Raw genomic sequence first — 27,358 nt, 5'->3', positions numbered from 1 at the left:
AAAACTTGTAAGCCTTCCATCGTTCCTCAATTCCATTCACGTACCTCCCAAAACTCCTCCGTTCTCCCTACCCCTTCATAGCTCCCATTTACACGCGATTTTGCCTTTTCCTTGACCCCCACAACCCGCGCCGACGGCCGCCCCCCTCAGGCGCGGCGGTATAGGGGGCAGCCCGTCCCGCGCCCCGTCCCGCGCTATACGGAGATCCGCCCCTTCCGCCCTCCGCCACCCGCCCCGCCGCGCTTTCGCGGCGGCGTAGTCCCTCCCTCCGTCCGCCGCCAGTGGCTGCCGGGCGCCCGCGCGGTTTTATCATTGGCGGCGGCGCTGCCTGCCAGGCTACGCTGCGTCCGGGTGCGCGGCGGCGGCTGAGCGTCGGCGGCGGGCCACGGTCTGTCATGGAGGTGCTGGAACGGCGGGCGGCGGGAGCGTTAGCGTCAGCGTGAAGGCGGCGGCTGCAAGAGGTGGGAGGGGTCCGGCGGCCCCGCGGGAAGGTAACCCCTGGGCCGGGCTGCGGCGGCGGTTGTGCTGCCGTGTGCAGGGCCCGGTCCGGACGCCGTCCTGGGGCGGCGCTGCGCAGCGCCGGGAGGGTCCGCGAGAGGCCGCTGAGTGGGTTGTGCCGGGTGTCTGCGGAGAGGGTGGAAGCATTCTGGATTGTTTTTCTTGCAGATCTGTCAAGGAGAGCCGGTGATTGGTCTGGACCTTGCTCACAGACTCCATGTTGTCCCGTCTAGGTAAAACCGACCCGAGAGAAATTTGGGGGCTTGCTGTTGAGCGACTGTGCTGCCAGGAGATTCCTGCTTGTGACTGAACGAAGCAGGCGTGCATCTGCTTGGAGCTGGAGAGGCGCAGGCTAGATGGATCTAAAGACAGCAGTGTTCAACGCAGCTCGTGAAGGCAAGCTGCGGCTCCTTTCCAAGTTACTGGCAAGCAAAACAAAAGAAGAGGTGGCCTTACTGGTGTCAGAAAAAACAGATGGTGCCACACCACTTCTGGTGGCAGCCCGTTACGGTCACCTTGACATGGTGGAGTACTTGTTGGACCATTGCTCTGCATCCATAGAAGTTGGTGGTTCGGTGAGTTTTGACGGTGAGACCATCGAGGGAGCTCCGCCGCTCTGGGCAGCGTCCGCTGCCGGCCACCTGAACGTGGTTCAGTCCCTGTTGGATCGCGGTGCTTCTGTCAACAACACAACTCTGACAAATTCAACTCCCCTCAGAGCTGCCTGTTTTGATGGCCACCTGGAAATAGTAAAGTACCTTGTGGAGCACAAAGCGGACCTGGAAGTATCCAATCGCCACGGGCATACGTGCTTGATGATTTCCTGTTACAAAGGCCACAAAGAAATTGCTCAGTATTTACTTGAGAAAGGAGCTGATGTTAACAGAAAAAGTGTTAAAGGTAAGTTGTTTTATGCTCCTTGTGGTAGGTAGCAAGAGAATTACACCTTTAAGAGGCTGTGAGGATCCAAAAATAATCTCATGTAGATGAGGAAGAGATGAACTGTACTCAGCTGTGTTTTTATTGTTTCTTCATTGTACTCTGTTAACACTGACAACACGATTTATTTCTAGACCGGCTGATATTAAGCCTCACATTCTTAAAGTGTCGTGTGAACTGACACCTGTGCACGTGCAAAAAGCACATAAACTTTTGCTGAGAAAGGCTGTTGTTTAATAGAGTCAAATACTCGAATGTGTAAGCGTGTATTTTTGTTGTGTTTTTAAAAAAAAAAACAAAGAAAGCTGTACTTAAAATTGACTTGAGCCACTAAGAATAGGGAAAGATGTAAGAAATGTTTCCTACTCTGAAAAGACATGAGAACTTTACTCTGCCCCCACCTCTCCCTTCAAATTCTTGCGTCCTTTTGGGCCTTTATTTTTTTAAAATGTTAGTAAACAGAAGTGTATGTTAGGATTTAAAAAAAAAAAAAAAAAAAGAAAAAAGAAGCTTCAGGTGACTGAGCAATAGCATCAGGATGTCTATAAAGTAGAGACAGAGGCATGCCCTTCACAATTTGCACCATTGGCAGTCCTTCTGTTGCAGACTCCAAGTGAAAATTTGTCTTTCTGGCTTCAGTGGGAATTGCATAGCCTGCTTGTCTGAACCCCTGCTATGTTTTGTTATACATCAAGAGTTTTATGTGATCATGATGTTGGCCTAAGAAAGCATGCTAAGTATTCCAGTGTTGTGGTTAATTTTTAGCCCACTGACCCAGGGTTGTGTGTTCGCTGTGTTTCAGTGGCTTATTTTATGTATTTTTTACTAATTTTTGCTAATTTGAAAAAAAAAGTCTTTTTTTTTTTTTGAATAACACACTGCCTGTTTCTGGTTAAATTGTATTTGCAGGAAAATGATACAGTTAATGGTTGATTCTGTCAAAATTTACTTTGTACCTGGATTATCATATTACACTGGTAAATGCCAGGCATGCAAGTAACGTATTTGAAAAAGCTGTTAAGCAAATATACTTTATTTCACCAAATCATGCAGACGTGGGGGTTAATGTAAAGCAAGATAACACAGATTTGTCATAAGTGTAGGCAGAGAAAAATAAATCCTCCTTTGTAAGTATTTAAGCTTACTTATGAATCATCTTGGATGTGTGTTAGGACAAAAATGTCATTTTTCTGGAGAGGGTTCTCGGAACAACACGTTGAGCATAAAATGTGCATTCTTCTTTTTGGTTTTGAACAGGACTTGTCCCTTTTCATGATAGGTAAGGGCAGAACAGAGCTGTTAAGTATCTGATGTAATGGGATGGGAGGGGGGGGCAGGAAGGAGGAAATCTGAGTCTCGTTCCCTCCATGTCAGTGAAGTAGACTTTGATTTGCTGCTTCTTACTATTTTACTTTTTTACTCTGTTAGGGTTTTTTGTTTGCTTAAACAACTGAAAGGCACTCCTGAGGGTTCTCTCCTTACTCTTCATTTCTGTCTTCACTCCTCACTCTGTTTATGTCCTTTAGTTTCTGCTGTGAGTCATACCTTAGGCACATAAGCAAAAGTTACTAAGGTGTAACTGCTCCCTGTTGATTTAAAAAGAAAAAGTTGGATTAGATATGATTTAGATAGTAATAATTCATTTAATACCTTGAGCTGCAGTGCGTCTGAATGATTCCGTGTGGATAATATCTCTTGGTCAGGTGTGGCCTGCCTTTTTGTACTTAAAAAGTTTCTCTTACGTGACACGAGCATACATTTTGGCATCTTAAGGTGATCAGATCTGTGAAGTTATTCAATAAGCAGTGACAAGGTAGGGTGAGAGAGTAGGTACTGTAAAACCTGAACATGGAAGATGAGAGAACACAGCTGATTAAAACTGATAGCTTTAAATAGTGCGGCAGTATGAGTGTTGCAGTGGCTGAGGCTTAACAAAGTAACCTTCGGAACTTTGTTTTGCAGTGATATTCAGTAGCTGTTAATTTCAAAGTGACTATTTCATAGAATCATAGAATGGCCTGGGTTGAAAATGACCATAATGTTTATCGAGTTTCAACGTCCCTGCTATGTGCAGAGTTACCAACTACCAGACCAGGCTGCCCAGAGCCACATCCAGCCTGGCTCTGAATGCCTCCGGGGATGGGGCATCCACAACCTCCTTGGGCAACCTGTTCCAGTGCATCACCACCCTCTGGGTGAAAAACTTCCTCCTAATATCTAACCTAAATCTCCCCTGTCCCAGTTTAAAACCATTCCCCCTTGTCCTATCACTATCCACCCTCGTAAACAGCCATATAAACCCTCCTGTTTATATGTTCCCTTCAAGTACTGGAAGGCCACAATGAGGTCTCCCCGGAGCCTTCTCTTCTCCAAACTAAACAATCCCAGTTCCCTCAGCCTTTCCTCATAAGAGAGGTGCTCCAGCCCTCTGATCATCTTAGTGGCCCTCCTCTGGACCCACTCCAAGAGCTCCGCATCTTTCTTGTACTGGGGGCCCCAGGCCTGGATACATTACTGCAGATGGGGCCTCACAAGAGCCGAGTAGAGGGGGACAATCATCTCCCTCTCCCTGCTGGCCACCCCTTTTTTAATGCAGCCCTGAAAACAGTTGGCCTTCCGGGCTGCAAGCGCACACTGCTGGCTCATGTCCAGCTTCTCGTCTACCAGGACCCCCAAGTCCTTCTCTGCAGGGCTGCTCTCAAGAAGATCTTCCCCCAGTCTGTATAAATACTTGGGATTGCCCCAACCCAAGTGCAGCACCCTGCACTTGGCCTTCTTGAACCTCATTAGGTTTTCATGGGCCCACTTCTCCAGGTCCATCTGGATGGCTCCCCTTCCTTCCAGTGTATCGACTACACTGCTCAGCTTGGTGTCATCTGCGAACTTGCTGAGTGTGCACGTGATGCCATCATCTGTCACTGATGAAGATGTCCCAAGACCAACCCTGAAGGACACCACTTGTGACCGGCCTCCACCCTAACACAGAACCGCTGATCACAACCCTTTGGCTGCATCCAGCCAACCAATTCCTTATCCATCGAACAGTCCATCCTTCAAATCCACACCTCTCCAATTTAGAGACAAGGATGTGGTGAGGGACCATGTCAGAGGCTTTGCAGAAGTCCAGGTAGATGACATCCATCACTCTTCCCCCATCCACTGAAGCCGTCACTCCATCAAAGTGTATTTTCCTATTTCCAACAGGATTTGTGCTACACTGTCATATTCTACCTCTGCATTATTTTCAGTTTCTCCTCCCTGCTGTGTATTAAAGAATTGACTAAGGATAAGGGTAGGGTAGTAGAGAGGTTGCAGACTTGAATGCTCTGCTCTTGAGTAGTAGAACTTGTTCCTATATCTGAGCTCTTTTTTGATAGGGCCCTTCCTGGGCCATTTATGGGGAAGCCTGCTTTTCTGTGAAAGATGTGAAAGCTGTTTTTAATGTAAACTTTGCAGCACTTAAAATTACCAAGTTCTCTAAAACCAAAGTGGTGCAGCTTCTCTGGAGGTAGATCTGGAGAACTGCTGTTTGTAGGAGTTTATTACATATTACATACACTTACATATACTATATTACATATACTTTCATATACTGTTCTCCAAACGAGAAAGAAGTTGGGCAGGATTGCTTGATCTTCCCACTGTGTTTCTCCAACAGAATTTTATGTTGTAAGATAGGATTTTTTTCACATTTTCAAAACTCTGAAATTCTAGGGAAAAATGTGAAGACATCTGTATTGCTTGTTCCAGGGAGAAAATGAAATATATTCAAATGAAAAAGGTGGAATGTTTACCTGGTTCATAGGCATTTCCAATACGCTACTCCTGTCTTGAGAAGCTACAGACTAAAACTAACAGAACTGAGTGCTGCTCTGAAAGTAATGCCTCCTGTTCTATTCTGTTGGCCCAGAATGTCAGAGGTGCTTGATGGGGGTATGGCAGTAGAGGCTGAACCTTCCAGACAACGTTCTGTTGAGTTCTGTTGCTGTGCAACAGTTGGCAGTGGAGGGACAGTATGACAAAATGGCATCTGACGTGGAAGTGTGTGTGAAGCAAAGGTGTGGAGCTGAATTCCTCCATGCAGAAAAAATGGCACCTGTTGACATTCATGAATGCTTGCTGAATGTCAGTGGAGACCAAACAGTGGATGCCAGTACAGCGAGGTGGTGAGCGGTGTGTTTTAGCAGTGGTGACAGTGGGTCACTTCTGCTGGCGCAGACTTTGAGTATGGCATGCAGGCTCTTTTTCACTGTGGGCAAAAACGTGTAGCTACTGGTGGCAGCTGTTCTGAAAAGCAGCATTCTGTAGATGAGAATTTTCTCTATCAAATAGTGTTATTGTGCTCTTTGTATCTGTTGTAGTTTCCTTGGAACTAAATAGGAAGCATTACTTTTGGAGCAATCTACATATTAAAGTTTCACTGGTATAAAAAGTTTCGGGCAGCTACTAATTTCTGATCATTTTTTCTTTTCTTTTTCTCCCCCCCAAAGGAAAGCTCTCATAATCTAAAGATTGTAAAGCTCTCAAGTTGCTTTTAACAGGGAGAACAGTAGCAGAAACCTGGGTTTTCTTGTGAAAAGTTGGACAGCTGAATGGTTGAGGAGGAACCTTCCACGTTTTGGCTGCATGAAGTTTCCTGTTTGTCTATATTGGGAATTCTGCAAAGGATCTGTAGTTAAGAGGTAGTGCTTTTTTTGCTGTGTTAAGAATAGCCTTTTAGTTTCTTGAATACAGTGTTTCAGTGGTGTGTTCCTTTTAGCTGGTCAGTACCTGGAGGAAAATGCCTACTGATGCACCTGAAGTGATAGCTGTCTTAGCTGTACCTTCCAATTACTGATTTGGATTCTCTTGGTGATAGGTCTGGGGTTATGTTTGTTGGAATTGGATCTTAGTTTTAAATCCAGTATCTTGTGTAATTATTTTGCCTGCTGACTGTTTCTGCACAAATCTTGTACTTGGAACTCCAGACAAAACACGTAGGTCTTGCGTTGTGAGGATCAGCTACATGTGCCCTGATACCCTGCATTATTCTTTATTCTCCTCGTCCAGGCCTGGTGCAATAATATAAATTCATTTCCTTTTTTGAAACTAATGAGTTCCATACACAAGCTAAGTACACAGTCACTGTCACTTATGGCCTTCAGTACTGCTGTAGTAGTTGGAGGGAATAATGTAGTGTTATCTTTGCATTTTCAAAGTACAGTTAAAAATCTTCTTCTCCCTAAGTTATTCTAGCTATAGCACAGAACAGATGAATCTTGTTTACCTGGCTTGCTTATTTTGAAAGCTGTGGAAGTATGCAGACCTCAGTCACTGCAAGCTCTTTATCAAGAGTACACAAACAGTAGTACTGTGTTTCAGTTCCATTTTTTGGGTGGGAGGCTGGAAAGTATAATGCTTCAAGCTGTTGGGAAAGGAAAAATCTTTAATTATTGTTTTAGGTGGGTTTTTTTCTCCTTTTTTGGACTACTACATGACAGAGCACTGCATTTTGTGGGTATTCTGTGTATGACGCGATGTGAACCTGAACTTCAGTAGGAATGACTGTGAGTAAAATAAGGAAGATGGAGTTTAAAGAAATAAATCATCAATTCCAACTAAACAGGAGTTTGTACTGAAATGAAATAGTTAACAGCACACTTTGTATTGTTAGTCTAGGTAATACAAGTTATCCTGAAATGCATTTGTGAGCAAGGGACGCAATTATTCTTGTTAGAGAATATCAAGAATCTATTAAAACTTGTTAAGTTCAGCAGTTCTTTGCAATTTGCCCTTCATTTCTTCTTACAGAGAAGACCTACCTGGAGCATTTCTCATACTGTGTGTAAAAGTGTGAAAGTTTTCTTACCTTATGTGTATGTTGTAGCTCAATACATCTTTTTTTAATAATAATAAAAAAATCAGTCCAGCTGCTGAAGGATTTAATTGCATCCAGCGCTGCACTGAAAATCAGTGTTATATGAACAATTTCATTTCAAAAAAAACCTGATTAACTTAATCTGTGAGGATGCTTAAGTAGTTACATATGGCTAGTTTTCCACACTAGTCAGTCATTCTAATTAAATCTTTTTTTCTATTACGTGTAATGTTCAGCAGCTTAGTATTCATTTTCACAAACAGATCCTGGATGTGAAGTCAGATTGGTACAACATTTTAATATAAGTTTTACTACCAGAAATCTGGTCTTTTTTTTTTTTTCCTTCTGTTAGGAAGTGAGTGTACTTAATATAGGTTGCAAATCAAGTCAAATCATTTTCTGTGTCACTGCCTTGCTTTCTTTTCATTCCTGTGTTACACGTCTATTCTGGGAATTACTTCTTTCTGACATAGAAAGACACGACCTCATTATAAATTTGAATCCCTGCCCGTACAAGCGTTTTGTAACACTGGAGACCTAGGGGTTTGATCTGTGATACAGAAGATGTTTTTGTAATGCTTGTGATATGTTAAAAAACTAAGAAAAAAGTAAAAAAAAACAGGCAGTTATGATGAGAAATGTCTCACTTTTTCCCTAATCTTTTCTTGCAAGGTTTGGGAAGACCAGAGGTAGGAGTCACTCCCTTTTCATTTTGTTATGGTTTTTAATTAGAAGAAGTTATTAGGTAATGTAAGAGTAATTTTTTTTTTTTATTACAGACAGAAGCAATTGAAGCTGCATTAGCTATTTAGTGTCCCAGCAACGGGTTTCTAGCAAAGAACTACCCAGCCTACTGTAACACTGCCATTTCAGTTTTCTTCTTGTAACATCCTGCTGTCTTCTATATGAGATCAAATTCCTGCAAATCATTTCAGAATTGAAAGTAGACTAAGAACATCTAGTGGATGAATATTTCACATAATATATTACAACTTTAAGAAAAACAAGAAAAAATACTCAGACAAGAAAGATGTCAAATTCAGGTTTTGTCACTTAAAAACTTACTTACCAGAGAATGACTTTCAAAGGCCTTTCCTTCAGCCTTTTCTTTTTAATACAGCAGGAGATATGTTTAGTTTAGTTAATGCTAATGTTACAGATGTTGGACTGGTTAGCTTCTGAATTGCATAGATAACATTTAGCTACTGTTTATTCCTGTCACTAGAGATGATACAGTGTTTTTGAAATGGATGGAGTTTTTAAGGTCAGAGTAATAGTTTATCATACTTATTTGAACTGTTCATAGAATCACAGAATGGCTTGGATTAGAAGGGACCTCAAGGATCATGAATCTCCATCCCTCCCACCACAGGCACAGCCCCAACTTCCCCATTTAATACTAGACCAGGCTGTCTAGGGCCTCATCCAACCTGGCCTTCAACACCTCCAATGACAGGGCATCCGCAGCCTCCCTGGGCAGCCTGTGCCAGCACCTCACCACTCTCTCTGCGAAATACCTCCTCCTGACAGCCAATGTAAACCTTCCCTCCTTGAGCTTAAAACCATTCCCCCTTGTTCTGTCCCTATGTACCCTTGTAAAAAGTTGATTCCCTTCCTTTTTATAATGCTCTTCTAAATACTGAAAGGCTGTAATGAGCCTTCTCTTCTCCAGGCTGAACAAGCCCAGCTCCCTCAGCCTTTCTTCATAGGGGAGAAATTCAATTCCTATGCAGCATGTAGAATACAGACTTAATATCTTTAATGTCACTGCGATGTGTTCTTTTAATTATTTCAGTGCATCCTTCTCATTACTGTACTTCTACTATCTACTCATAGTAAGTGAGGTGTAGATACTAAAAATTGATGGTAATGATCTTCCTTTATTAGCCTGCACATTGTGGTCTCCAAGGGCTGCCACGGTATAAGTAGCTAAAAAAATTACCCTAATTCTGATAATGCTTTTAGTAGCCAGTGTTAGGTCCTGCACAACATCTTTACTTCTAAATTGGAGATGTGGGTTTAAAGGTTGCACTGTTCAGTTGATAAGGAATTAGCTGGAGGCTGCAGTAGCCAGAGAGCTACTGAGCTAGAGAGTTGTGATCAGTGGCTCTATGTCCAGGTAGAAGCCAGTCATGAGTGGTTGAGGAGGAAACTTCTTCATTTTGGTTGCATGAAGTTTCCTGTTTGTCTATATTGGGAATTCTGCAAACGACCTGTAGTTAAGAGGTAGTGCTTTTTTGCCATGTTAAGAATAGCCTTCTAGTAGAACGAGACCTCCAAGGTCTGTCTTGGGACCAGTACTCTTTAAACATCTTCATCAGTGTCCTGGATGATGGCATTGAGTGCACCCTCAGCAAGTTTGCAGGTGACACTGAGTTGAGTGGTGCAGTTGATATGACAGAAGGAAGGGATGCCATCCAGAGGGACCTGAACAGCCCTGGGTCCATGTAACCCTAATGATGTTCAACGAGGCCAGGTACACCTGGGTCAGCACAATCCCAGCTATGAGTACGGAGTGGGAGAAGATCTCAATGAGAGCTGCCATGCTGAGAAGGACTTGGGGGTCGTGGCAGATGACAAACAACGTGAGCCAGCAGTGCGTGCTTGCAGCCTGGAAGCCAACAGTGTCTCAGGCTGCATTAAAAGAGGAGTGGCCGGGAGGGCAACGCAGGTAATTGTCCCTCTCTGCTCTGCCCTTGAGAGACCTGACTAATGGAAAGGTTTCAAGAGCAACAGTTAGATGTTGATGGATCTACAGGATGCAGTACAAATAGCTTTGTGGCTCTCAAAGCCAGCAAAGAATTTGATAATTGAAGCACTTGTGAATCCAGCATTACTAATGTATTTTGCCCTTAGTACAGTTCAGATGTAAAAAATGTCACTGTGTACAGAGTTGACCTGAAGGTAGGAAGCAGATGCACGTTCCAGAGTTCCTGAGTGCTGCTTTGAGTGGGGGGCTGGACTTGACTGGCAGACTGTATTAACTGGTGATTCAGGCAGCATCCAGATGCGTCTGCTTTTGTTTTCATCATTAAGTGCAGATGGCCTTAGGAATCAGCCGGTCTGTAGTTATGGTTTGAATGATGTAGTTGCATATTTAGACAGATTTTCTCTGGCGTAGCCAGACAACATACATAACATACGTTTTGGCAAGTTTCACTAATTTTCTCTACTTTTTTACTTCATTCTATCTTAGGAGTTCCAAGGTCAGATGCTTTTAGACATACTGAGTTACCAAGATACAGAGAGAGGGAGTTATATTTGATTAGCTATGCTTGCCAGACTTTTAATCTGCCTGAATTTGGAAAAATCTGTTCTTGTAGCTGGAAAATTTGTTGGTCTTGATAGACTGATTTAACACTCTCTGCTACTGACAATAATTGACTAGAGTATTAAAGCTTGAAAATCACTTGTCAGTATATGAGCTGGATTTAGTTCCAGAAGGCTTGATCTATTAGATAATTTCAGGCAGCACTTTCTGTTGGATGTCTTCATCTGCTTGTTTTACTTCTTAGTAGGGGATAGTGAAGTAATTGTCCACCACTGGAGAATTTATTTGGTAAAGAACACTTTGCAAGTTCACTGTCAGAAATCAGATACTTTATCCTTTTGTTTGGAACTTGCACTTAAAATACTGGCTGGTGGGCAAAATACATTCATAGCTATTTTTCTGCTGCAATTGCAGCAAACCGTTAAGCTTTAGCATTTGAAAAGAGTTGTTTGCACTTCTTTGTATGGAGTTGATTAGTATGGCAGCAGTGTATTTTTGTTGTTATTTGGTGTGCTCCAGTTGAGATTCAGTTGGTCTTCAAAAGCAACCATTTGTCCTTTCCTTTATTTGCCTGGCTGCTGGAAACGAAAGCAAGAAAGACGTATTGAAAGTGCTGTCAGATGGTTTGCAAGCTGATTTGAGGAAGGAGCAGTGAACTAATTTTCAAGTGAAGTTTTGAGAAGTGAAAGATGAGAAGAGAGTGAGGAAGGGCAGTGATTGAGGCAGTTATGGGGAAATCAAGGTAGAAGGCTCTGTGTCCTGTATAACATTTTTGTCTAAACAGACCTTGAGTCTCTGCGTATTTCTGCTATCTGCCAAAAGCTGTAAAAGTGTTGGATGAATATTTTCTTGTCTCAGCAGCAAATCAACAGATAAAAGCAGGCTACTACACAATAAACTGTTACCCAAAATATAGCAACTGCTCTAGAAGTCGGATCTGTTTCCTAACCTGCAGTTGGTCTCTTGTGGGCCTGGGGATACAAGAAAGCCTGTTGCAAATTGCTGTCTTGTTGGCCTAAAAAGCCTACCGAAAATGTAAATGAGGAAAGTTCTAAGAGATTTCTCTCTCTTTTTTTTTTTTTTTTTTTTTTGAAAGCAAAATCCAGTGACTATGAATGGGGAGCTCTTGGAAGAGATCTCCTTTGGGAACGGCAAAACTTGCTGACTGTGTAATAGAAATGGATGATCTGGCAATCAGTTAACTAGGATTTCACGGTGCTAATAATACTAAAAAAAAAACCCTAGTGGAAGCAGTAGGGACAAGCTATGTGAGCTTTCTGTTAATTATTTTTGTATTGATTTAGTGGGAGGCTGAAAAGTTGTTAAGGCAGAATCTGTAGTTTTCATATTACAGTGTGGGTTTTACTTGTAATTGTTTTTGCATTATACAGTGTGAGGTTCTGTACTGGTGGAGGGGATCAGGAGAGCTCATCATCCATCTTAGCCACTTCTCAGTGATGTATTTGTATTTGAAAGTGGGCAAAATCTTCATTTGTTTGAAACATAATAGTTCAGTATTGAACTGTTGTGTCCAATGTTATTCCTAATTAGCTTTGTATATTATTTTTAATCAAGTGGTATTAGTGCATGCTAGAACTTTCTCTACAATTTTAGAACTAGGGCTCTCTTAAATTACAGACTACGCGGTGGCAGGCATAGAAAAATAATCTGAATGTAAATAAGACTTTTCCAAAATAAATGGCTGTGTGTTGTGTTGAAGGCATTTTCTAACTGAGTTAGCTAACCTTTAGTTTTCATACAGATCACACTATTTTTAAACGTTGGTGAAGATAGGGGAGAAGAAAACTTGACAGGTGAAGAAGGGAAAAGAAAACAACTTGGAGATAGCAAACGTGGAGGTTTTTTTTTTTTTGCTTCCTATTTAGAAGCAGATGTAAAAGAAAAATCTTGTGTAGTTTAGGAGTCTGTTTCAATTTTCTGCTTGTGAATGAGACAGAAAGGCCCCTAAGACTTGCCTAATTCCTTCAGAGAGTAATATCAAGTATTTTGGTTCCTTTAACTGCCTTGTAATCTTGGCGTTTTAGTCAGATCTTAAAATATTTTAACTGTCCTCTAAGCCTTTCATGTTCCATAAACATCAAAACAGACTTTTTGAAACTGTTAACGTGGTAGGGTTTAGCCTGTGATTTGATTGTTTGTGTAATTGATTTTCTTCTCTTGTGTAGGAAACACCGCATTACATGATTGTGCAGAATCTGGAAGTTTGGAGATCATGAAGATGCTTCTCAAGTATTGTGCTAAAATGGAAAAGGATGGTTATGGAATGACTCCACTTCTGTCAGCTAGCGTGACAGGCCACACAAATATTGTGGACTTTCTGACCCAGCATGTGCAAACCAGTAAGGCTGAGTGCATAAACGCTCTGGAACTTCTAGGAGCAACGTTTGTTGACAAAAAGAGAGATCTTCTTGGTGCTTTGAAGTACTGGAAGCGAGCTATGGAAATGAGATACAGTGATAGAACTAACATCCTGAGCAAACCAGTGCCGCAAACACTAATTATGGCCTATGCTTATGCTAAAGAGGTAAACAGCTCAGAAGAGCTAGAAAATCTTATTGCTGACCCTGATGAGATGAGAATGCAAGCTCTGTTAATTAGAGAACGTATTCTTGGCCCATCTCACCCAGATACATCCTACTATATTAGATACAGAGGTGCTGTCTATGCGGACTCTGGAAACTTTAAGCGTTGCATCAACTTATGGAAATACGCGTTGGACATGCAGCAGAGCAATCTGGATCCACTGAGCCCTATGACATCCAGCAGTTTACTGTCGTTCGCTGAACTTTTCTCCTTCATGCTGCAGGATAGGGCAAAAGGCCTACTAGGCACTACTGTTACATTTGATGATCTGATGGGTATACTGTGCAAAAGTGTTCTTGAAATAGAGCGGGCCATGAAACAAACCCAGTGTCCTCCTGATCCAATACAACTGAACAAAGCCCTTGCCATCATTTTGCATTTAATTTGCTTGTTGGAGAAGGTACCTTGCAGTTCAGAACAGGAGTATTTTAAGAAACAGACTATTTATAAGTTTCTTAAGCTTCAGCCTAGAGGGAAGAATAACTTCAGTCCACTTCACCTTGCTGTTGACAATAGTACTACATGTGTGGGTCGCTACCCAGTTTGTAAATTCCCTTCTCTACAAGTTACTGCTATCTTGGTGGAATGTGGTGCTGACGTAAATGTCAGAGACTCTGATAACAATAGTCCGTTGCACATCGCTGCACTGAACAACCATCCAGACATCATGAATTTTCTCATTAATTCAGGTTCACACTTTGATGCCACAAACTCGCATAGAAAAACTGCTAGTGATTTGCTGGATGATAAAGAAATAGCCAAAAACTTAATCCAGCCCATAAATCATATTACATTGCAGTGTCTTGCAGCTCGTGTTGTAGTGAATCGTAACATACGCTATGCAGGCCACATCCCTGAAAAACTAGAGAACTTTATTTTACTCCATAGATGATAGTGTGACATCCCAGAGCACTGTTTTCTCTGAAGCACGACTAGGTGACAGTGTTTTGCTTTGAACAATGTTGTGATACACCAGCATTCTCTTAGCTTGCTCCATCTTGCTTTCATTAGTTAAAGCATTGTTAGCAGCAGTGTGCCGGAGTTGGTTACCCAATATTTAATGTATGCCATATATTATATTTTGTGGGTTAATTAGAAATGAAATGCCATATTTAGACTCTTAAAACTGTTTGCCAAAGGCATGTCTATTCTGGTCTTAATTGCCTGATGGCTGTTTGGAACTGAGTTGAGTGTTTTCCACTGAAGTCTTATACTATAACTGTCGTGTGGATTTTATACAGTTGGAAGGTCATATTTTTGTTTCTTTTCTTGAGCATTTCTACTCTCTTCTTTTCTATGGACTCATTGCTAAACTGTTTAAGTTGGATGGACTTGTTAACATTTGCAACTACCATAAGTGCTTTTATCTTTTCTATGCACTGGTTGAGTTATGACTGTTGCGTGTGAGCATACTTCTATGCAGCACTTGGCCAATTTTGAACTAAATGTAGATTTCATTTTGCAGTTTGTTTGGAGATTTTTTGAGAATGCTGGCTTCATAGCATGACGCATTTTGGAACTATTTACCAGTTCTCCAAACTTGGATTTTACTTCTCTGAGTGCTGTAACTGAGGTTTCTTTCCTCTTGATCCTCAGGAGATTTCAGCTAAGTTTAGGAGAAGAAAATCTTTCATGTGGTAATTTCCCTGAACTTTAAATCTGAAAATCATTCTCTTGCACCATACAGTTAGGGGAAGAGTCCTCATTATATACAACTGACACCTTCCCCTTTGCAGTCATGTCTTGCTTGTGCTGGTTATGTGACTAGATGTGAAGTTTGTTCAAAGTTTAACTTCAAACTTAACGATACACTTTAATGAGAAGTAGATCAAATGAATGCTGTAGTTTAAATTTACAAATCAACTTTAGCTACAAAAGAAACTAAAGCATGTTGGTGGCATGACGCTTATCAGTCCAGATCTAGACATCACTTAACATTATTTTGACTGCGTGGCTGTGTGACAAGGTATTGGAAGTTCTATAGAAGTGTCCCTTTTTTCATTTTGAATATCTTTATAAATATTTGCATGTTCTTTTCTCTAGTGTGTCAGCTGTACTTTAAAAAAAAAAAAAAAAAGAAAGCAGAAGTTCTGTTGTGTATAAAGCTCCTGATGAAAGTACCTATTTTTATAATATTTGCACAACAGCTTAGCTTTTACAACAGAAAGGGCTCTTTTGACTTGTTAAATCTATAAATGGAGATCATAAATGTGCAATTCAGGTAAATAATATAATTCAGCACTTTACTGTTGATTAATAGTAGATTATATTATGGCACATTAGCCCTGCAAATGTCTTGAAGTGAAATTCAGTTCTGTTGAGTAGAATATGCTTGTAAGTTTCTTAGCCTAGCATATCGGATATTGTTGACTTAAGGTTTCATTCCAGTGGTGGGTAGTAAGTGTACCTATGGGCTCCTTGCTCCAGAGATTCAGCAAGCTGGCTTAAGGCTTTTGTCAGATTTATAGAAATTTAAAGGCCAAATCAACTAGATAAAGCTGTTATAGGAGAGTAATTTTTGATTTTCTAACCTTATGTTGGAACATCTTTGTCTTCTGTGAATTAAGTTGAGGAAGGGCATGTTAGAATAGTTCTTCATTGCCTTCTGACTATTTTGGGGTTCCTTTTGAAGTGTACACTACTAGCTTGGTCATTCTTGGAAAAAAACACTGGAATGTTTTTAATCAAAGGTGTGTTGAAAGTGCCATTGGTGTATTGCCACTTTTAGGCTTTACTTAGAAGTGACTTTCACCTGTTTATCCCATGCCACATGTACACTTTTGAAAGCCTGGGAATTAAAAAAATCCAGATATTACAATGTATTTGCAAGGTAAACTATTGAATTAGCTGGATTTTTCTGATTTCTGATGATTAAAACACGTGCCACCCAAACTGTCCTTTCTGAGAACAATAGCTTGACTATTATATTCCTTATTTTTAATTTTTTATGCTTCTCTGCCACTTTGTAAGTAGAGGTAATCAAGAAATCATGTCACAGTACAAATAATCCGCATTATTATACCAACTCATAAACATACTTCTCTTTCTGTAGGTTACAGAAAGACAGATTTTAACATCTTTAGAGTTTTATACTCTGGAATCTTACTTGGTGATTTTAGTTTAAATTTGTCTTTGTAATTTTCTAATAACCAGCTTAAAATCAGTTATTTGGGCATTGTTAGTCCAGAAATATAATCCCCCAAAAACCTGTTAACTGTTAGCAAACAATGTCTGTTCTACTGAATGGAAGACATTTGCAAAATGGTTGGAGAGCAGATCATCATTAAGCATATGTAAATCCAGTGGAGACTTAAGTTTTCAGGGAAGGCCTATTCTGCGAACTATTTGCTCTAATTTTAAAAAACTATCTTCTGTGATAGAGAGTACTGACTTATTGTGTATACTTCTGCCTAAATATCTATTGACGTATGTCAATTCTGAAGAGCATCACCTCCACTCAGAAGTTAATTTTCCGTGATGTTGAGGCTATCTGCTGAAAGCAGTGTTGTGATTTTTTTTACCAGATACTTGATGCATTTAATTGTCTTTTCCGTTTCCTTCTTGACCCGTGTGTTTACATTACTCTTTAATTTTTGCTTCATTAAAAAAAAAAAAAAAAAAAAGTCAGTATAGGGCCTGTGTCAGATAATATGTCATGGATTAATTTCAGGATGTTTTTATTAGGAGAGGCATGCTCATACCGTTGTGGCCAGCGCTGATGGGAAGTAACAGATTTTCCCTCAGCTCCCTGTTCAGCCCAATGTTGTCTCCACTGCAGTCTAGATATCGACCTTCTGGAGGAGAGGTTCTGTTTTTTTTTCAGTCTTGTTACTCATTCAGAGGTGGCCGTAAAATGATTTTAGTGAAACCTCTTGATGTTCAACGCAGTAGTGCAGCTAGCTGAAATTGATGTGGTCAGGGCAATGAACTAAAGAGCGTTTAGAATACATTCAGAATACAGATTTTTTTTGTTGTAATTTTAACTATTCTTGTCATATCTGGGCTTTTCTCTGGTGGAGTTTGCAGTTCCTGAGCTACCAGCACAAAAATGTTGAGAACACTGTGGAAAAAAAAAATTGCAATGCTCAGCAAGGGTGACACAGGTTTTAAAACTGATTAAGCAGTTTACAAGTACAAAGATACCTCCTTGCTTGTTAAGACCTCTTAAGGTGTATTTGGGGATTATGAGGAGGGAGCAGGGATAGAAATACTCATTGGAGTTTTTCTTCCGTTCTTCTTGGGCTTCAACAGAAATACTTCAGCCAGGCAGATGAACAGTACTGTAGTAAAAAAGTGAGATGCTGTTCTTATCAAATTCTAAAGTTATATTCCTGCTCTTGTATCATACTGGTAACAAGGTTCCAGCTGTCTGTGATGTCTCTGTTCTTTTTAAGTGCAATATGAATGCACTTTCTGAAATGCAAGGCAACGATTTGTTTTCCGTTTGTGCTTCACAGCAGTCCCTGGCTAGGAAGTTATTTTGTGTATTTCTGAAGTCCTCAAAAAGTTCTCTCCTAATAAATGTTTTGCAGCTCATTGAAATTAAACTTTCAATTTTTTTTATAAAACACTTAAAATTTAAAAAAAAAAAAGGAAAAAAAACACTTTAAAAAGGAAAAAAAAAAAAAAAAGGAATAGAATGCCATAGCAAAATCTTTACAAAAGTATTTTAAAAGGGGATAAAAATGTGCCTCTCCTCAGTTTTATATCAACTGCAAGGTGATGGTGGCAAAACATGACTACTGTTGAAAGAGCTTCCTCAAGCTTTGGAATATACAGAGTGGAATGCATGTTATACTCTGAATTGTTGAAAGATGTCCATGTAGAATTAACACTAACTTCTATTTTCTGTGACTGCAATAAAGTCAAGTGGTATTTGATGTTTCAAAGTAACTATGAGGAAATTAATGGGAGACATACTAGACTGTCCATAACTCTTGGCTTCGAGTGTGAATGTACTTGTTGAACCCTCAGTGAGGGCAGAATGAAAAGGTATTATTTGTTTGGTTTTAATTGATTTTGTATTTGTTCCATTCTACCACAAGGAATTCCTGTGCAGGGTGAGCTTCATGTATGGAAACATTGCAGTTTCTTTTTTACGTGAAGTAATTTAGCTTTAGCATCAATGTAAAAAAAAAAAAAAAAAAAAAAAAAAAAAAGAATAACAAGCATATTTCTGTGCTTACATTCTCTTGAGGCTCTAGATGCAGATTATATTAAAAATATGTTTTGGAGAATACCTGTCTGAGTCTACAATATCCCTTTTCTTTCTTCAGTGATGGCTGATACGCCTTTCTAAGTTGAAGGTAACTGATGTCAATGATGGAGCTTTAGACTTTTGTTTTCATGTCATTAAGGGATTGTACCTGAAACAAAATGCAGTGTTTCATACCCTTTCTCACTGTGAAATGGTGGTCTACTCAAACCTTTGTATTCTGGTAATGGGCAATAGTTAGGAAAAGGCTTAAACTGAGAGATTATATCTAGATGATGTCTACAGAGGTTGTCTAGGCCAGTTTCTAGGTAATGCAGTTAGCCATGCTGTCTACCTATGCAAGCGTATTGCTAGCTTATAGCACAAAAGAAATTGGCAGGACCTTCTAATAAATGAACAACACATATTTAAGAAAGTTGGGCAGATTAATTGTTTTAAAATTCTTCTCCTTATTGCTTGCACCAGTTGGAAAAAAAGAAAAAAAAAAGTATTACAAAGGTAAGAGAAAAACTAAGAGAGGATCTTTCTTGAAAGGAACTGCAGAATGGAAGACTTTCACGAGCATTGCTGTTGTGATTGCAGAAGATCCGTGTAGTCAGACATGGTAGTCATAATCATAGGAGGTAGTGTCCAATTCAGACAGCTGAAATTTTAGTTTTAGGCCAAGTCAGTAACACATGCATCAAAAAATGATGCTCTGGATGAGATAATCTGATTCAGAGCTTTCACACACTTGTTGAACAGATGGCTTAATAAACTGAGCATGGATTCACTTGGTTAGGAAAGGGAAGAACCGGACAATAATTTATGTTGTTTTTCATCCCTTTGCAATTGCAGATGATGCTAGCTGTTTCATCTGGGAGCGTCCACTTGAGCTGTATGGCCATGCAAAGTGCTTTTTGGCAATAACAAATGCTGGCTATCAGTTGAAGGTGAAAATTCACAGTCTCACAGGGAGAGAGCAAAAGAGGCCAAGTCAGTGGTTGGTTACTCTGCCAAAGTCTATGCACTTGTGTTTATTTTTTTTCTTCCCCCCCCATGTAATTTTCCAAGGGCCACATACATGAATGGTGAACAAGGCCACACCTCCCTCCACTCCTTACCTTACTGCTTCCTCTGACATGAAAGAAAAAAGTTGATAAGAGTGGACATGGAAACTCAAAAGTTACAAGGGAAGATGTTGTGCATAAAGGAGGAAAAGACAGAATTGCTTTCTGACTCTTACAAGTGCCTGTCTGAAGTATGAGGCTGTGGTGTAAGCAGCAGCCTTGTCTCCCAGGGGGCTGTAGGAAACATGGGTTGCTGTCTGAAATTCTAAGGATTCCTTCCATTGCATGTCTTGAAGTTTTATCTAGTTGTAAGTTCCTTGCCAGATTTTTCTTCCTAGGTCTGTTTGGCACTCCAGGCCTTCAGTGGTTAAGAATTTAATTCCCATTCAGTGTTTATTTTTTACACCGTTACTTATGTTCAGTAGTTCAACAGTTTCAGTGCTTCTTTGTCCTTGATGCAGAGAGTTATCCTCTCAGTGTTCAAGCGAAAGGCCACACAAATGCTCAAATCAAGCTTTCTTAGCTGTAAGGATGAGCAAACAAAATCATCCAGTCAGTTCAGCCAATCTTTCGATGGTTTGGTTTCTCCTTTTTCCACCTCCCTCAACCTGCTGGTCACACTTCTCTTGATGCAGCCCAGGGTACGGTTGGCCTTCTGGGCTGCAAGCACAGTTACAATAAATAACTTTCTCTTGAGGTAGTGTAGCTTGTACTGTCCTGATCTAGTTCTTGTTAGATACTATTTCTTCCTTTCAAGTACTGCATTAGCCTAACTGTAAAGAGAGGCTAAATGTTCTGTGTCCAAGACAGATTGTGTTGTCCTCCCATAGTTTCAGCTTGAAACTTACTTTTCTGCTTTGCTCCCTTCTCACACATATGAGTACCAGAATTGCACTGCCTCTCTTAAATTTCTCTCTCTGCGGCTTTGCTAGCTGTAGTCTGGCAATTCTCTATTTGCTAACCTGTATGATTAAGTTCTAAACTATCTGTGTGCTGCTTTCTGGCTTCATACATCATGCTTTTTGTTCCATCACGCTTAGTATAAACTTCAGGGAGCTGAAAATAAATGAATTGGGACCCACTGTTAAATATTAAAATTCTCACTGAGGGAGATGGTCGGCGAGTCGCTAAACCAGGAGTGTGTATGGCTTATTTCAGTCCCAGCTCATGTTAACTTTGGCACCAAAGGGCGGGTTGTCCTGCAGCATGGCTGGACCCTGCTGAGTGAGCGTGCTTCTGAAGCAACTCTTCCATTGCCCTCTCTTCCTGTGCTATGGTTCACATCACGTAGTTGTTTTATGCCCTGACCCGGATTCCTTTTGAATGAAGCTAAGCTGAAAGGTGTTTTTTTACAAGCTCACCTAACAGGTACTTGGCACTAACGGGGTGTTCAGTTTGTGGGGTTAGACTGTAAGCTGTTCTGAAATGAGTGCTTTTTCATCTCATTTTCCACTTCTTGACCCCAGAAGTGTGCTGTACAACTTTTGGTCCTCTGCACCAACTGTGTTCTACAGATCTACTCCTTCCTAATACAAACGTAGTCATAATTTTGTCTCTCTTCCTGCCTTAAGTGCAGGTTGACACACTGTTTGGTGTTTTTTCCTCTTGCTTTTAAGTGGTTACTGCACTTCCAACGTAACACCCCATAATTTGTGCAATGGTTTGAGCTGGAAAGTGAGATAATGCACTTGATTGCTATGGTGCACCTACCACATCATTAGCTGTTGGAAAATGAATCAGCCATACTGTACGTGCCTGACAGCATGACTGACCTTAATGCAAATGCTGCCTTGAAAGCGTCAGTAGTTTTCTCAGTAGACTGCACAGAAGGCAGAGATCCTGACAGCAGTTTCCACTGTAGAACTGGCACAGGCTTGGCTGTTCCACGGCATCAGACCATCCACATAGGACTAGGATACAACCACAGGAGAAGTCTTTGGTATCCCACTTGTTGTTTGACAGCAGCAGCTGCAGTTGCTGGTCAGGGCAGGCTGTGTATTTGTTACGCCACATGTCATATAATCCTTCCACTTGCTCATCCAGGTGGTGCTGTCTGACCAACTGGTTTATAGCCTCATTTCTCTTCATTTCATGATGGCTCAGAATAAACAGCAGAATTGACTGAGATGGACACAATGAGAACCTCTGACTGTTGGCTGTTTCTTCACACGACATGCTATGCCTTGCGTGAGACTGTTTGCATACAGACCAGTTGGTGGTGGTGCAAACTGTGGTGATTCTGTAAGCAAACCTCATTCCTGTCCCATTGGATTTCTTCCCGTGCAGGTACATAAATCTTTGCCCTCTGTTTAAACAGCCAGTCCTATGTCTTCAAACTTGCTGATTCTACAGTTTGTGGTTTCCCATACTTGAATTCAATATGGAACTATTTTCTCTGCATCCAAAAGGAGGGGGGAAAAAAGGCAGCTGGACACACTTCCAGGATTTGAAGCACTGTGTGTGCAATTACTGCACCTTGGCCCAAGATACAGGCACCTGCTGGTGGGTCTGGAGAAGCATGTCAATGCACTTCTGTCTGAGCCCTGAACCTGCTCACACCCTTGCTTATTGCCAGCTTCATTCTGGCTGGATAATAACACCTCTGTGGACTTACAGTAAATGGCACTGCTTGCACAGAGCTGCCAAGGCTTCCTCAGTAAAGCAGGCAAAAGAAAATCCAATCTCAGACTGGTAGGGGGCTGTGTTTTAGAACAGGAGAAGGAAGAAGGTCTTAGAAAGCACCTATAGAAAGGAGAAAGATGTGCTGGGTGGTTGGACTTTCAGAGGCTATATGTGAATTAGGGAATTAGATGAACAGATGTCTATTGTCAGCCCATGTTCATCAGCTTCTTGGAGTAGTCTCCTTGCCGTCTTTCATGCTGTTGGGCAAAGCTCTGGGCTTCTTTCTGCTGCACTGAGGGCAAGGGACAAGGCCAAGAGCACACTTCAGCTTTTGCTGCTGTGGCCAGCAGCCCTCTTCTTTCATCTCATGCACGCAGCAGCCATTACTCTTCTGCTGTTGGAGCAGGTGCTGTGGAAACAGTGTGCTGGCACAGGCAGCTCTCCACTTTGAGCTGGCCATCATCTAAGCTAGAATGCAGTACCAGTCAGGGTGCCTGAAGGCGTTGGTCTGACTATAACTATCGAGACAAACTGGTGGGGTGCTACTCTTTTCTATCACCCACTTGATTTAGTCTTCAGCTGTGCAGCACTGGTTGTACGTGAACAGAAGGAAAGTGAATGAAGAGCATGCAGCTACCTCCAACCAGGCTGGTTTAGCAGGCAGTTGTATGTTTTATTTCAGGGCTGAGAAGATGCTGGAAGAATGCTTGGTGGGAAAATGAAGTGTCATTACTGTACCAGTGGCAAAAAGCAACACAAGGCAGCTACTATAGATAGAATACTGGTGTCTCTGTTCACATGTAGTAAACTCCCAGACTAGAAAAGAAATCTGAAATGACACTTCAGTAATTTTAGCAAGGATGAATACCAAAAAAGATGTAAATAGAAATCTAGCTTTGTCTTTTCTAGCAACTAAGGTTTTATGCGTAGTCATCAAGCGATTCTCTGATACGGTGCTAAAATCTCCACCACAACAGATGCCAAATCACTGCAGTGTTTTCTGTAATGGACCATTCAGTACAAACCTTGTCCCTGCAAGCAACTCAATGCTGCAGAAATTATTGTTCAGACGGTGGGAAGAAACATACACAGAATCATAGAATGGCGTGGGTTGGGAAGACCTCAAAGATAATCTAGATCCAACCCCCTGCCATGGCAAGGGCTGCCAACAGTTAGATCAAGCACTGGATCAGGTTGCCAAGACCCTCCATCCAGCCTTGCATTGAACACCTCCAGAGATGGAGTATCAACAGCTTCTCTGGGTGTATGATAGAATGGCTTATGCCAAAGGGCTCCTTAAAGATCGTTTAGTTCCAACTCCCTTGCCATCAGCAGGGTTGCAAGTGATCAGATGGGGCTGCCCAGCTTCCATCCAGACCTTGAATGCCTCCAGGAATGGGGCATCAGCAGCTTCTCTGAGCAATTTGTTTCAGTTACTCACCACCATCTGAGTAAAAAAATTCTTTTAACATCTGAACTAAATCTCTCCTCTTTTAGTTTAAAGCCATTCCCCCTTGTCACTGTCAGACCCCTCCAGTTTAAAAGCTCCCTTGAAGTACTGGAAGGCCACAATGAGGTCTTTGCAGACCCTCCTCCAAGATAAACCAGGCCAACTCTCTGAGTGTGTCTTTGCAGAAGTCCAGCCCTCTTATCATCCTTGTGGCCCTACTCTAGACCCTTTCCAAAAGCTCCACCTATTTTCTGTGTTGCAGGCCCCATAACTGGGCACAGTACTCTAGACGGGGCCTGAAAACAGCAGAGTACAGAGAGACAATCACCTCCATTGCCCTCCTGGCCTCTCCTGATGCAGCCTGAGATGCTGTTGGCTTTCCAGGCTGCAAGCACACACTGCTGGCTCACGTTGTTTGTCATCTGCCAGGACTCCCAAGTCCTTCTCAGCAGGGCTGCTCTCAAGGAGTTCTTCTCCCAGTCTGCCAGTCAAGTCCAGCCCCCCACTCAAAGCAGCACTCAGGAACTCTGGAACGTGCATCTGCTTCCTACCTTCAGGTCAACACTGTACACAGTGACATTTTTTACATCTGAACTGTAGTAAGGGCAAAATACATTAGTAATGCTGGATTCACACGTGCTTCAATTATCAAATTCTTTGCTGGCTTTGAGAGCCACAAAGCTATTTGTACTGCATCCTGTAGATCCATCAACATCTAACTGTTGCTCTTGAAACCTTTCCATTAGTCAGGTCTCTCAAGGGCAGAGCAGAGAGGGACAATTACCTGCGTTGCCCTCGCGGCCACTCCTCTTTTAATGCAGCCTGAGACACTGTTGGCTTCCAGGCTGCAAGCACGCACTGCTGGCTCACGTTGTTTGTCATCTGCCACGACCCCCAAGTCCTTCTCAGCAGGGCTGCTCTCATTGAGATCTTCTCCCACTCCGTACTCATAGCTGGGATTGTGCTGACCCAGGCGTACTTGGCCTCGTTGAACATCATTAGGGTTACATGGACCCAGGGCTGTTCAGGTCCCTCTGGATGGCATCCCTTCCTTCTGTCATATCAACTGCACCACTCAACTCAGTGTCACCTGCAAACTTGCTGAGGGTGCACTCAGTGCCATCATCCAGGACACTGACGAAGATGTTAAAGAGTACTGGTCCCAAGACAGACCTTGGAGGACACCACTAATGACTGGCTTCTACCTGGACGTAGAGCCACTGACCAGAGCTGTCTGGCTGCGACCTTCCAACCAATTTCTTATCCACCCAATAATCCACCCTTTGAAACCATATCTCTCCAATTTAGAGATAAAAGTACATCATTCTCTTAATTATTAGCAGCTGGGAAAAAAAAAAAAAAAAAAAAAAAAAAAGACTCCCATCATCTGTAAAAACTGGCTAGAGACCTCCAGAAGAAGAATGATAGCTGAAATTGTTCAGATATTTTATTGTATGTTCTCTGAAAGACGATTTATGGTGCTTCTTCCAGAAAATGCTTTTGGCTTGCAGTGCTCAGTAACTGTTCAATTAGGCTGATGAATTCTGGGAATGTTGCTGTTGCTATCTAAATCAGGGAGATAATCAGCTTGCATGTGGAGGTGGGATTTTTATTAATCAGCGGTGCCAGATAGACTTATGAATCAAAAACTTCCCCCAGTACTGTAGTCTCCCTCTCCAACCTGAGCATGGAAGTTCTGCAACCTGCTGCACTGCGCCCTAAAGTTGTAGCACTTAGCAATTGGGACTGGAGGCAGGCGAGTGCTGGAAAAACAACTTGAAACATGCTGAAAACATTCCTTTGCCATTAAAAAGGCAAGGCAGCAAGTGCGCCTGCCTTGAGGAAAAACTGCTGTACAGCTCACTGCATAAATATGCGTGTGCATATGTGGCATAATGGTCTGTGCATAGGCATGCACCTACAAATAGGGAAGCAAACTCTTTGTTGCAAGAGCTGTGAACTTCCCTGAGTAATTAACTGTGCTTTTAGTGCATCTCCTTGGATCTGCAGTGAGTAGCAGAGGCAAAGCCTCTTTTAAATCTTCAAGTGTCAAACTCAGAGATAGCAGCTAGCTAAGCTGAGGCACTAAGAGAAGCAGAAATGTCACTGTAATAGCTTGTGTCTCTTTGGTGCTGTTAAAAAAAAAAACAACTGTGCCAGTGGACAGAGTTATCCACAGAGCAAAAAACTAATTCTCATGAGATTATTTGGCTTTGTGTACCCAAAGGCATTTGATGCAACTGTGTGTGTGGATAGATAGACACTGTTCTTCTGTTTTGGCGTGGTTACATAAACGTGTGACAACGTAATATTTAGGGGAAAAGTAATCCATGCCTACCTTTGTTTCCTGTCCTGCTGTGAGCATTTTGCAAGCCAGCAGGTGCGCTTGGACTGCTCCCCCAGTAGAGAGAGGTCCTGTATGAAACCTGGCAGGTAAGTACATGGCATTCATACCGAGTCTGTTCATTGAGTGGAAAGAAAAAGGGGAACATTTTATGGTATTGGTAATGATATGACGTTTTGGAAAGGAACACCTTTTTTTCTTTTTTTTCCCCCACACATGGAACAACTGCATGTAAATGAGAACTGTAAAAACTGACTTTTTTTTTTTTTTTACCTCAGAATGACTATTCTAGCTGCAAACTGGAAGTGTGGTTTGCTTAAATAGTTCGCTTGCAAAACTGAACTTGCAGAACTCAATTGAGAACGTGTCTAGGGGATTAGAAATCTCTTTGGCTCGTCTGCAGGGTCTGAGAGCATCCAGGGCACAGTAATTCCCCACTGCACCCAATGAAAAGTGGTATCAGAGAGTGGTTTAGTTAGCATGCACTTCAGTACACAATTGCTGTGACTCAGATATGTCCCCAGCTGTGTTTTATGCTGCAGAACTTGTGCTGGTAAGAGACACCTCTGAAACAGGGCAAATTTCACGTGTGGGAATCAGCAGTGGGAAGCTTTCAGAACAAACATCTCTCTCTCGTGCCTGATCCCTAATTTTAGACCTTTGTTGCATAAAATTGGATGAAGATGTTAATGTTTGTGGCTGTGACACTCACATTCAGAAGTGAACCAGCACTGAACTGCAGATCTTGTGTTTGCAGACAGTCTGGAGCTTCGGCATTCAGAACTGAGTGGTTTTCGAGCCACCTCTCAAATGCAACAATTGTGGAAGCCCACAGCCATATTATATTTACCTAGCTGTAACTAACACTGCTTCACTGTCATCTGAGCTCAAGACTCTGTTGTGAAAGAACATCTACACTGCGTAAGGGCTTTCTGACAAAGGGAAGCTAATGCCATCAAAATACTCAGCGCTTCAGCAGCGGGGTGATGGCACGCTCCCTGTCCTCCAGGAATTTGGGTTATTTCTTACTGCTTCAGAGTGTTCTAGAGACAAATCACAGAATCACAGAATCACAGAATGGCCTGGGTTGATCTGGCATGATCAGCCCTTTAATGGTGTAAAATCTATGTTGTCAAATAGTACGTGGAATGTCTGATAAAGCTCACCATAGTTGTGTTTTCAAGCACACAAAAACCTTTCCAAACGTATCTGCAGCATAAGCGTTCTTGACTTTCCTTGGCAGATTCTTGTCTTTGATGGCCTTTGGACCACTTTCACCCTTGTGGACAGGATGGACACAAGCGGACAACTTTCATCCTTGCAATACTGTTGGAAGCTTAGAGATTGGGGTAGTCTTGAGACAGTGTGTTCTATATTACCGCAGCCCTTCCAGTTCTGTCTGTATCAGGATGATAGCTGAGAGTGATTCTGCTCAGCTTTTTCCTGTGAGCAGCCCCACTGCTGCCAAGGAGACTGGAGATGTAGGTCACGTCTGACTCTCAGCCAGAT

The 27,358-nt window shown here is 41.8% G+C and overlaps 1 protein-coding gene and 1 long non-coding RNA gene across 8 annotated transcripts; one reads left to right on the top strand and one right to left on the bottom strand.

Moving 5' to 3' along the window:
- Positions 1-264: 264 nt before the first annotated feature.
- Positions 265-21,575, top strand: FEM1C (fem-1 homolog C). 7 transcript variants are annotated; one of them, XM_015280818.4, is made up of 3 exons: positions 265-388; positions 667-1,398; positions 12,752-21,575. In XM_015280818.4, the coding sequence occupies exons 2-3, from the start codon at positions 855-857 to the stop codon at positions 14,059-14,061; spliced, it is 1,854 nt and encodes a 617-aa protein (XP_015136304.1). In that variant the 5' UTR covers positions 265-388; positions 667-854; the 3' UTR covers positions 14,062-21,575. The 7 variants fall into 7 exon arrangements, with proteins under 7 accessions (XP_015136304.1, XP_046761465.1, XP_046761464.1 ...); XM_046905509.1 differs by having other exon boundaries at positions 265-401; positions 732-1,398; XM_046905508.1 differs by having other exon boundaries at positions 265-401.
- LOC121108260 lies at positions 2,827-5,484 on the bottom strand. Its single transcript, XR_005842664.2, has 3 exons — positions 5,232-5,484; positions 3,088-3,220; positions 2,827-2,982 (listed from the first exon to the last, which is right to left on the bottom strand). It is a non-coding gene; the product is annotated as an uncharacterized LOC121108260 (long non-coding RNA).
- Positions 21,576-27,358: the final 5,783 nt, after the last annotated feature.

Source organism: Gallus gallus, chromosome Z, assembly GCF_016699485.2.
Source record: "Gallus gallus isolate bGalGal1 chromosome Z, bGalGal1.mat.broiler.GRCg7b, whole genome shotgun sequence".
NCBI classification, from domain to species: domain Eukaryota; kingdom Metazoa; phylum Chordata; class Aves; order Galliformes; family Phasianidae; genus Gallus; species Gallus gallus.
Note: the sequence above shows the minus strand (reverse complement) of the source record. Positions and strands in the feature narration are given on the sequence as shown.